The sequence below is a fragment of the Bombus bifarius genome, unplaced genomic scaffold (assembly GCF_011952205.1).
Source record: "Bombus bifarius isolate JDL3187 unplaced genomic scaffold, Bbif_JDL3187 scf7180000008045, whole genome shotgun sequence".
NCBI classification, from domain to species: domain Eukaryota; kingdom Metazoa; phylum Arthropoda; class Insecta; order Hymenoptera; family Apidae; genus Bombus; species Bombus bifarius.
This window is the reverse complement of record NW_022884411.1, coordinates 346,170-358,204: the sequence shown is the minus strand read 5'-3', so window position 1 is coordinate 358,204 and position 12,035 is coordinate 346,170. Positions and strand designations below refer to the sequence as shown.

Below are 12,035 nucleotides of genomic sequence, written 5' to 3'. Positions count from 1 at the left end.
ATGGAACGGCGCGGGTTTGTCGAAAGACTCGGGGTCGTTGAAATAAATTCAGTGATAATATTGCATGACCTAGTTTGGTTTCGTGTCGGTGCTCGTAGCTGGAAAAATCGTGTCTCGGCCGTTAGCCGATCGATTCTATGCATTTTCTCGAGTTACGATGCGTGACGCTAGCATGCCAACTCGTTTCGCATCGTGCGGGACACGTGGGCAAGCTGTGTTGCGACGCAGAAATTTACAACGCGTACCCTTTCTAGAATTTCGCGGACGAAAAAACTCGTCAGACCGCTTCTTCCTTATAAAATTAATCGTCGTCGCTGAAAACAATGCGCCGTTAGCGCCGCTCAAGCGGCTCGCTGCTCACCTATCAACAGTTTTAATGCAGTAAACTACATTGCCTACGATCTTTCGTTAAATTCAAAATTAAATGATTTACGTTCGCCAGTTCTCAACGTTCATTAATTTACAATAGGTTATGTAATTACGTTAAGCTACGGTTGGCCGATAGAACGGCACCACGTGAATCGGCGAACGTGGTTCTGGAACAGGTCTGGGAAATTTGCGTGTTCGAAGCGTTTTAGGAATTCCATTTCTCGATAGATTTCGTTGGTCTCGTTTGGCGAGGTCGCTTTCAACCAGGTGTCTCCATGCTTCCACCTCGTCCCCGCGAATTGTCCAGCCAATTTCTACCGTTTCTTGAACGAACGCATTCACCGATCGTCCTCGAAATTCCACGGGTTGCGTGCCACGAAGAAATTACCTGAAACGAGATCGCGCCACGAGCTATCGAAATAGTACGTCCTTTTTCGGTCTCTCGATGCAACGAGCATTGAGAAATTGATCTCTCTTATTTAGCCATTCGTTCGAGGGTAGGCTGATTCGACGCGCAATCTGCCATCCTCTTATTTACCTATTTTCGTGTACGTGCGATTGGTAATCAAACGTACGAACGTTGCATCGTCGAACCAACTTCGTTCCATTTCACTAACCGTACTATTGGGTTGGCAACTAAGTGATTGTATTAAGTAATAGTATTGACAATGCTACCTATTGATAAAATCTGCAATCATTTAATTGCCAACTCAATATATTAACACTTTACCGACCGATAGTCGATTAATCGGTTTTTGTCACCAACGCTTACCGACCGATAACTTATTAAGCGACTTTTTCTCGCGGACGATCTTTCTCATTATTTGAACAGTAATTTGTTATTTAGTACTAAGGTACCTTACTCATTTGCGTCAGTTGCGTTGCTTTGTAAGCTCCCACAGTTTTATATCAATTTGAAAAACGTACCGTTCGCGATGACCAATAAGAATGGTATTGGAGAGTCTAAACCGAAACAGAGCCGGCGCCAGGAAGAATCTGCGCTTGAGATGCCGGTCGGAAGTGCGTATGCTGTTGAATCGCTAGCGGTCGGTAACGTTTTAATACTTTGACTGCCACGTTGGTCATATATGACCGGCCATGGTTCCTCCTGTGACGCTACGGTGGTCACTAGTGATCAGAGCGCTTGAACTTCTTGCAATTGTAAAAATTGTATGAAAATTAACAGTTAGGGCATTTTGAATATAACCGATAAATAGAAGATACTTTGTAATAAAAAGTGCCCCATTGAACGATTAAACATTTTTATTCGAACATCAATAAAAAAAAAAATGAGAACAAATCTTGCATCTAACGGTGCATTGTGTTTGCATCCATATCATTGAGGGGTAATCTACGAATATTATTATAAACATACCTTAGAAAATAATTGTAAATGCTGCTTTATAATCATATAATTGAAGTTAGAAGTGTGAACATACCTTTATATTATATTATATGTAGAATGAGCAAATACTGTTTACTAATATCTTCTACATGTTCCAACAATATATTCTGGACGTTTTTCTTACGACGAAACAACGAATGCGAATGGTTTGTTGAAATAAACGAAGCCTCGTTATAATATGTCGCTGTCTTCTGTTACCAAGGCGCCACGGTGGTCACCCGTGACCACCAATAAGATAAACAAACGGTGCATTGGGGAAGAATGTTGTCTTACGTCATCAGTTTATTATTATTTTGCCATTATATGCCTTGAATAATAAAAATAGTCCCGTGGCGTCCACAGCGGAACATGTGATTACGGCGTGGCAGTCAAAGTGTTAATCGCTGTTCGAAGTTCTGCTTGCGTAAGGCGGCGATATCAGCGGAGATCGCTCGTAAACAAACTCGTACTGATCGTTGCGATTTTTTGTTTCAGGGGACATTACACAAAAGGGATACGAAAAGAAACGGACGCGTCTACTGCAGCAGTATGCGTCGAAGCAGTTGGGTAAGTCGAACGTTTCATCTGGTCGGAAAAAATCATAGCGAACAAGTCATGGTCATCGTGGTTTCATCCTTAGCGAACATCGCGCGTGGACGAGAAGCTCGCGACGGAATCGCAGCCGCGCGGCTCTTTTCTACGTCACTTCCGTGTACGGATTTACGCGCTGTTCCCTAGCCCGAGTTCTCCGACATTTTATTTTTACCATGGACAACGACCAGTGATTTATCGTCTGCTGGTGCGTTTATCGACTCGTTTAAAAGACGCGAATGCGAGTCAGCGACAGCCGCTTCACTCTATCTCGCTTTCTCGCTGCGTCATGTCGGCGCTACTTGCAACACGTTTTACGTTGCTCGAGTAGACGCTAAGCGACACGCGAGGAGTCTCTGTTTCAACGTTTCGAAAGGATCGTTAACGATCCGATAAGAAAGAATGCCCGAAAAGAAAGCAGTTGCGACCAATTGCTTGTTTTCTCTCGAGTTACACGTTCAGACTCGTCGAAATATAATATGCATTAACTGGAAACTTCTTACGTACCAGTTGTTACATTCCGATTCGTTGGATCGCGGCGGCATCGTTCGAAAGCTTCTCGTCCTCGTGGTCCGCGTCAGCTCGCGCGATAATCTCGCGCGCGCCTATTGCGTCACATCCATACGCAACCAGTCTCTCATTCTCTCTCTAGTCGTTCGTAATATTAATCACGTTCCGATTCTCAAGAGACACGAGCATTGCTTTGCGCACAATGCCGGCACACGCAATCGCAATGGGAATAAAAGAAGGAACGAAGCGGACAGGGCCGCGTGTTCTTCTCCCCGGCCACCGTTTTCCATTCGTCGTCTTCTACCGGTTTTCCTCTCTTACGCAATCCCCTTATCGCGCGCTCAGGGTCTCCGGTGCTGGTTCTACTCCCATGTAAAAGATATTTCCACCGATTTAAACCAGCGTATCGTTTTTCCGGCAATGCCATTTGCGTTTCGCAATGGAAGAACGCGTTTGCCACGGCATTCTTTCCACTTTGTCTGGTTTTCTCGAATAGGAGAATCGCCCTGACCCAACCGGAGCCTCGTTCGTTTCCATCCGAACGAACAGCTAAGTGGAATTGCCTGTTGCAAAATCGAACGCGTGACCTTGTAACGCGCCAACAAACTCGTCTACAATTAACGTGGAATTAAGTTGGTTGGAATGACACGTTGAAGGGATACGTGAGTTTGGTGTTCGGACGAGTTCAATTTCAAGCTTATCGATAACGCCTTTTTCATCTTTTTAATTGCGAAATAAAGAGCGACCAGTTGAGGTGTAGCAGCGAGATCGCAACGTGTGGACCGGTTAAAGCTTGGCCACGATCACGAGCTCGGCCGCGCCTTCGGCAATGGCTCGTGGCTGCAGCTGCGATCGGTCGGTCCGCTGCGATCGGCCGCAATGTACATACTGTTTAACTGTACTTGCATACGGAAGAGCCACTTCCGCGTTATCCGCTCGTTATACGCGACGTAGGTACTTGTGCTATTGTCGCGCACGAGGCTTCCAAGCAAAGACAATTTTCTCGCCGCTTCGAGTCACGTTTGATTCGTGATTTCCCAACCGTTTTCCTGCACGCGGAAACTCGTTAGGTGTCTGCCAGCGGCGCCGTTTCTTTTTCTCTCTCTCTCGCTTTTTCTTCGTTTTTTAACTCGATTACGATCTCCACGATGCACACCGCTGCCTATAATCCATTCCATTTATCGCGAACCTCTTTCATTGTACCAGTGGCGAACACGACGAAGCGAGTTGCCTGGTCGCGTTCAAATCCAACAAATTGTTCGCAGCGAGAGAAAGCAGTTCGCTTAGTGAGTTAACGTCTCGATGTGCAAGCAATCGCTGATAATCGACAAGATCTTCACGGGAATTTCGATACCGGTAGGGAAACACGAAATCGCAAGTAACAGGCGATCAGCTGAAATAACTTATGGTTTTATACGGAAGAATCGGCACGAGGAATTCCGCGTTGTCTCTAAGTACATAAAATATGTGTCTAACGCAGATGTTTCGCACGAGCCTTCTTCTTAACTCGCTTCGTCACGCGTCTTTCTTCCCTTGCGTTATTTCAAATGGAAAAATAGAGAGGAGATTGGAAGGTTCGCGCGTACCAATCCTTCGAATATCACGGATTTATATAATATTAGAAAATCGAGAAGTTGAGCAATTTTGGAAATAAAGGTGGTTGATCGTTGGAAACTTCGATAAGTGGTAAAACTCGTGGAACTTAGGTGTCTGCAAACAGGTATTGGGTTGTCCGAAAAGTTTCTTTCTTTTCATAAGGTGATAATAGATGGACAACAATTTCTGTTTTATATTATTTTATCGAATATTTATTTTTATATTATTTTATTTATTGAGATATGATCCATTTCGTTCTATTTCTATTATTATGTTCGTGCATAATTCAATAAACTAATATACAACAAGAAAACATCATGCGTCTATTATTTCCTTATAAAACGGAAGAAACGTTTCGGACAACCTAATATTTCCAAGTTGCGATTCGTCCTCCCATTCAACGATCTATCGTCGCTTTTGATTCACGACTATCCTAGCAACTGCGAACAAAAGGTAGCTTCTGCCTGAGGACGTACAATACCTATATATTACGTATAACCAATGATTATCCTGTCACGCCATTGTATTCGCTGCTTCATCGGTTACAGCGACATCTCGTTCTACCTTTTTCGAATAACTTGCGACGATGTAGCGCGGCGGGTCGCAGGTTCGTAGATGTCGCCGCATCTCGTTTTCGTTATTCAACGCGTTTGCAGAACTATGCTCGAGCGTACTCTTTTGAAAGCTGCAGGACCGCGGTGCCGTAATACGCGACAATTGGAAAAAAAGGAAGGATGGAGATTCCTTGGTTTACAGCGATGGTTATCGATGGGCGTGATTCCATTAGAGAGAAAAATATGGTACGCGGCAGCGAACGACCCGAGCTGGATTTACACCGCTGGTTACGATATTGTCACGGTTCGCTCGAATCTTATTAAATTCCATGGAGCGTGACCGTACGCGCAAGCGTTCCCTCCACTCTCATATCCTCGAATATCGTAATCGAAGAAACCGTGACCGTAACCGTAAAACTCGGAACGCGTTCAAACGGCGACGGGATTCTAGAAAAGTGGACATTTGTGTCGGCCGGCCCATTATTTGTCAATCGTTGAAATCCGCTCGAACGTGTTATACACAGCGTAGGCGTTCGCGTCTAACCGATGGTAACGGTGGCGATGATGGTAAAGATGGAAAAAGGGGTAGCAGAGAAGAGAGGCAGTGAAAAACTAGCCTGCGAGTTTCCCCTGCTTTGAGAATCGGAACGAGAAAACAAGAGAAGAGTCTGGAGGGTGGCTTTTGCATATGCACGTGTGTGTGTGGCACACAGGGGCTGGAAAGGATGGAGGAGGTGTCGGCGTCCTCGGTATCGCAGGGGTCGAGAGAACGGGTTATGGAAGCGGCGGTGGTGGTGGTATTGGTGTCGGTGGGTGCGTCGGCGTCGGCGTCAGCGTCGGCGTCGGTGGCCGACCACAGCCACGTGCACGTCGCACGCAACGCCGTGTCACGCACAACGAGAAGCGCTATCATTCAGGTAGCGCCAACTATTGCACGATTTAACGTATATACATATACATACCATATACGATAGATTTACCTATATACATACATATATATATATATATTTTCTTTATCTCGTATCACGCCTAGAGAATTAGAGTTTAGCTCAGCGGCTCGTGCGGAATCTACTTACCTACTAAGCGGAGCAGCATTTAGTCATTAGAGATACCACATTGTTAGTGATGTGTGGATTGTCGTTTCGGTAGGAAACATTATTTTCATTAGTTATCCGATGTTGTTACGTTCACCGAATCAGTGTGCATTTTCGACTGTTCGTGTAGTTTTCTCTCCTCACCGATTTTTCGTTTCCTCGTCTGTCTTTACTTAGCGATACCGACCTAATTAATTAAATAGTTCTCTTAATTCCTTCCTAGCTACTTGTGTTTCGTTTCGTCCGATTATCTGGCCCTTTGTCTGATTTAACCGCTGTGCGGTTCGTTATACGAAGGAGCAAGGTAAAAGCTAAGAAGACTGAAATCTGACTTCCAATTAAAACGTTATCGATCTGTTTTTAAGAAGTTAATCGAACGTGTAAAAGTGCGCGTCAACCACGTCTGTGTTTGTTTGTGTGTGCCTTTATTTATTTATTTATGTTTTTTTCTTTATATAACGCCACGTTGTTCGCTAGATAACGTAAAGCAAAGTCTTTGATAGAAATTTCCAGAGGGCTTGGTAAAGCGGCATTGTCGGGCCGTAAAGAAGAGAGGAGAATAGGGTTCGCGAAGGTACAAGAATCGCGATATCCTCCAAAGAGTTGTCTTTATACGCGGAAAAAAATTTACGAGGAACGCAAGCATCAGAAAGGGATCGCTGAATAGCTGACAGGCTGTCGAGCACTCGTTGGATAATTGCGATGCCGTTGGTGCTCGTCTTAATTAAGCGACGAGCCCCTCGGGCTTCGCACTTCACGGCACTGGCTGCGCTTCCACCACTCGTTGGCTTTTCCCGTGAATCCGATCTCTCTGCACCGTGCCATTGCTAACCGTAGAAAAAATCACGTTGTCGCGAACGCGATCGAATTAATCGTTAGGCCCTTGGTTCTCGGTCGATTTGTAACGCGAACGCGTGCAAACAAGCCGATTAATGAAACGTCGTTACAAAGTACGTACTTGTCGATTTAACTGGAAGTCAGATCGTAAGATATCGTAAAGTCGATCGTATTGTACATATGAAATTTCCCAATGTTAACGAATTAGCGAGTTTAGTATCGTGCAACGACGCGTGTAGATAACATAGATTATTTTCAGCGAATCCGTGTTGTTCCGCAACACGATCGCTGATGGTCTGTCGTAAGTGTGCACGATTTAGATCTTTATCCACGCACGTAGATATGATGTACAGTAACAGTCTAATTGTGCTTTATCGATCGAACGGAGAATACGTTTAGCCCATTCCGTGTTACTTTGATCTCATCTAATCGATCACGTTTGCTTTTTCTCTTTTTTTTTTTTTTTTCTTTTTTTGCCGATGATTTCGATCTCGTTCCTACGCGGCATCTGTTCAGATGAGTCGCAGAGGATCGCCGGATCGAATCATCGCTCGAGCCATCATCATTTCACGTGTCACGATTCATCCGTAATTAATCTTAGTAATCCGTAAATCATCATTCTCATCAGTAGTGATCACAGGCATACACGTGGTTCAACCTCTTCATGTTCATCTTCTCTGAAAGTATGTAATTTAGATAACGTTAAATATTGCCACAATGACCGACCAAAGTACGTTAATTCAATTGTTAGAAATTTAAAGCACGCAAAAGTTTCTTATTTTACCATCTGCTATCCGATCCATTGCTATTTTCCAGACCCTAACGGACAGATAATGTCGATGGATCGTAGGATTTAACAAAGAAAGAGAAAAAGGGGAGAACAGTGGAACGATTTAAAGGTGCATAGAACTTGAAGAGGTTATCACGTTCTTTCTTTGATGTAGCTCGCTTGCTTGTAATCCCTCGTACGTACCGATTCGCGCAGAGATGCTTTTACACCTTAGATACCTTTGTAATTCGACTTAGCCGAGACCGGTTGTTCCACCTTCGGGTGACTCGAGATCGCAGCCAGCCATCCGTTGGCATTCTTGCGACTTGCTTCGACACACTCGCGAATCTGCCCGCAACATCTCGATTTTTCCGTATCGGCTATTAGTCGACTCGCTCGAGCATTGACAATTTGTGTGTAAACAATCGCGAAACACCGTGTTTCCGCATACTTGCTTATTCAAACGGATGATAATCCCGGAAATTCGTGATAACGTTCCAAAGATGGCTTACGAGACGCTCTTCTACTCCTTTTTTCTTCTATTTTTCCCTCCCTTCTATCTTTTCTTTTTTTTTTATTTTTTCCGATTGCTTTTCTTTTTCAAACTAATAGCCAGTCTTTAAAATGCACTGTTACACGCGTTCAGCAGTTTCTACACGCCGGTATCGATAATGAAGAAAAGTTGCTAAGACCGTTAAGTCGTATGCGACTGCGAGTTGCTGCGACCAACTCGATCGAATCGTTACCGACACGCTGTTCCTACGAAACAGACGAAACCAAATTTCTAGAGACTGTTACTTAACCGAACGACGTTGTAAAATGATCGATCGTTTTAGAGTTGTTTAATTTCCCTGAGCAGAGCAATGTCCTTAGAAACTGTACAATTTGTAATAACAGCAACTCGTGTTCCGCGGCAGATAAAGATAAAGAAGAAACAACGAAGAGAGAAAACACAGCAGTCGTACAATATCCTTGTTTAATGCCTTTGGTCGAAGGAAAGAGACGATTTAAAGAAAATGGTGAATCTGGTATGAAGCTCTACTTTATCGATTTATGGTAGAGTCGGTTGAAAATTTAGCGCTATCGTAGCTGTTAATATGTGAAATTGCACGCAGATCTTTCCGATCGTTTCGCAAACGTTGAAAGATTTCTATCTACGAGTCGGACGAGACGAGACTGGTATGATTTATCCGCATATTCGCCGATAGTAAAATCGCGAAACACGTTGGTCTGGTGCTTAGTCGCCGCGTTGCATTCCAAGCGTCTTTAAAAGCTGCCAACTGGAATTCAAGTTACGTGGAAGTGGTCCCGCCGGCGAGATCGAATCGCGTCACAGCCCACCTCCTCTTCCGACTTCCCTGCGCCACTGCACAGCTGCGAACAATCGATAAAAGTGAAATCGTCGTCGTGGCAGCTTGCGAAGGTGGAACGACCGATCATCGACGGCGCCGTTTAGAACCTGCCCGAACAAACGACTCTCTTCAACCCCTTTCCAGTTTCTTCGTTCAGATCACATCCAATTTAGAAGAGAAACCCACCATGGAATAATAACGTCGAGACGAATGGATCGAATTTGTTCGTATGCCGCCCTTTCTTTGCCCAGTTTCGTCGTGCTCCACCGTCGGTCAAGTTGAACAGCAGGCGATGATATTCGGTTGGCAACTAAGTGATTGCGGATTTTGTCGATACTACCTAATGAAAAAATCCGCAATCACTTAGTTGCCAACCCAATAAATTCCAATGGAATTTAAATGCCACACTTGAGGCGATCGTAGCGCGCGCAAAGGTCCATTCGTTTCGTCCTGTCCAAGTACAGCCCTGTCGAGACGCCTGCCCTGCAAAACGAAAGAACGTTGGTGAAATGTGGTTCGTCTGGGTACGGTGGTAGAAGACACACGATAGAAATTTAGCGATCCCTGCCACTCCTGGTAGATCTCCTTTCTATGTCTATGTGGCGTTGTTGTTGTTGTGTTGCATGCAGGAGGCCGGCTAGTACCTGGCGGGATCGCCAGTCCCCCGGGATCTGGCGGCTCCACCGGAAACACCGGGAATTCGAACTCAGCGGCTGCGAGACGCGGCAATCGCAGACTCACGCGCAATGAGAGCCGCTATCATTCCGGTGAGTACATCACAGCTGGACGATTAACACTAGAACTACCGTACCAGTCAAATTGACTGGTTTTACAATTTTATTTTTTAATTCTTACTTCGTGTTATATTTTTTCCCCCAATAATGTATTTGCAACGATAACTAGAAGAATAATATAATGAATTTTATTTAGTTCTTTATGTATTCAAATTTAAAATAATTTTGTATCAAGACTAATTATACCAATAGCAGTCAAAATGACTGGTTTTACAATTTTATTTTTAAATTCTTACTTCGCGTTATATTTTGTTTCCTCAATGCTGTAGTGACTTTCGCAACGATAACTAAATGAATAATATAATGAATTTTATTTAGTTCTTTATGTATTCAAACTGAAAATAATTTTGTATCAAGACTAATTATACCAATAACAGTCAAAATGACTGGTTTTACAATTTTATTTTTAAATTCTTACTTCGCGTTATATTTTGTTTCCTCAACACTGTAACGACTTTCGCAACGATAACTAAAAGAATAATATAATGAATTTTATTTTGTTTTTTATTTATTCAAACTGAAAATAATTTTGTATCAAGACTAATTATACCAATAGCAGTCAAAATGACTGGTTTTACAATTTTATTTTTAAATTCTTACTTCGCGTTATATTTTATTTCCTCAATGCTGTAGTGACTTTCGCAACGATAACTAAAAGAATAATATAATGAATTTTATTTTGTTTTTTATTTATTCAAACTGAAAATAATTTTGTATCAAGGCTAATTATACCAATAGCAGTCAAAATGACTGGTTTTACAATTTTATTTTTAAATTCTTACTTCGTGTTATATTTTGTTTCCTCAATGCTGTAACGACTTTCGCAACGATAACTAAAAGAATAATATAATGAATTTTATTTAGTTCTTTATGTATTCAAACTGAAAATAATTTTGTATCAAGGCTAATTATACCAATACCAGTCAAAATGACTGGTACTTGTCAAAGTGTAAAAGGGTCCTACAATCTGTTTATCGAACCCCAATTAACCAGTTTCCTCGTTTCGTACAGCTTGCCACGCGTTTTTCAAATTTTTACCGCGTATCATTCGATACGACGATATCAGTTATCAGGAAGATTTCGCATCGATCGCTAGATCGCTGGATGTTAACACTAGAAACACCACACCAGTAAAACTGACTGGTTCCACAATTTTATAAATGTGTCGACCCTCGTTTGGAGATCATGGTCATGCGTGGAACATGGAATTGCTCCCGTAAGAAAGAAATCGATAAATATACAAATATTCTATTACTACGTATTTTTTTAAAGACCAGTCATTTTGACTTTGGTAGAAATAACTTCGTGTTAACTATCGGTAGTTCTAGTGTTAAACGATCGAAAGCGACGAAAAGAAACGTTAACGAGTCCTTAACCCTCGCACGACGGCGATACGAAATACATGCGCCACCGTTTATTTATTGAAAGCGTAACGGCGAACGATTCTCTCCGTCCCTCGATACTCGTTCCCTTGTAAACCGGCTTCATCCTACCTTGCTTTCCCGTCTAGTTTATCTTCCTTTTTCCCCGCTATCGTTTCCTCCTTCGCGTTTCCCACCAATCGTAAACGTCTGCTTCTCCCTGTCTCTCCTTCCTCTTCCTTCGTCTACGCTTTTTACGTCTCGATGAAGTAATTAAAATCCGCGTTACCTTTCTTCCCCGGAGATAACACCTGCTTCGTGTCGTTTCGCTGGAACACGACGGATCTTGAAATTCGTGCTCGGTGCAGTGCAGCTCCGCCGGCCAGCCACTCCAACATATTCAAACGTAATGGACGAATTAGTAAGGAGGCCGTCGTCGCAAGGGTTAACCCAGCAATCGTAGAAACTGGACGCGACGAATTCTCGATCAATAAGATTCCACGCTGACGTTTCGCCGTGTTACGCCGCGGCAATTCCACGCGATCCTCGTCTGCTCTGTCTTATCGGTGAGAATCGTATTGATCGAGGGTGCGTCGCGGCTCGATCACACGGTATTATTAATCGAAGAATTAAGATCCGCTGCACTGGACACGCTTGAAAATCGTGACTTGCGTGTAAATGAATGAAAAGCTCGATTAGCTCGGTACACGGAAACATGGTTGGCGAGTGCAAGGAATGCGCTTTCGGTGCCAGTGGTCTCCACTCTGACAAAGCATTCGCTGCGTCTGAACGTGTATGCGGGCAATTACTTTTAAGCAAACTGT

At 43.4% G+C, this 12,035-nt stretch overlaps 1 protein-coding gene across 10 annotated transcripts in view; it reads left to right on the top strand.

Annotated features, from left to right (window-relative positions):
• LOC117207718 (disco-interacting protein 2) overlaps positions 1 to 12,035 on the top strand; it is a 41,409-nt gene that overhangs the window by 16,422 nt on the left and 12,952 nt on the right. For 3 of the 10 annotated variants that reach the window (XM_033448171.1, XM_033448167.1, XM_033448166.1), the window contains 3 exons: positions 2,249 to 2,320; positions 5,718 to 5,921; positions 9,686 to 9,823. In XM_033448171.1, the coding sequence (XP_033304062.1) occupies positions 2,249 to 2,320; positions 5,718 to 5,921; positions 9,686 to 9,823 (414 nt within the window). The remainder of the gene's footprint in view (positions 1 to 2,248; positions 2,321 to 5,717; positions 5,922 to 9,685; positions 9,824 to 12,035) is intronic. The other 7 variants (XM_033448172.1, XM_033448174.1, XM_033448169.1 and 4 more) reach the window with 3 other exon arrangements.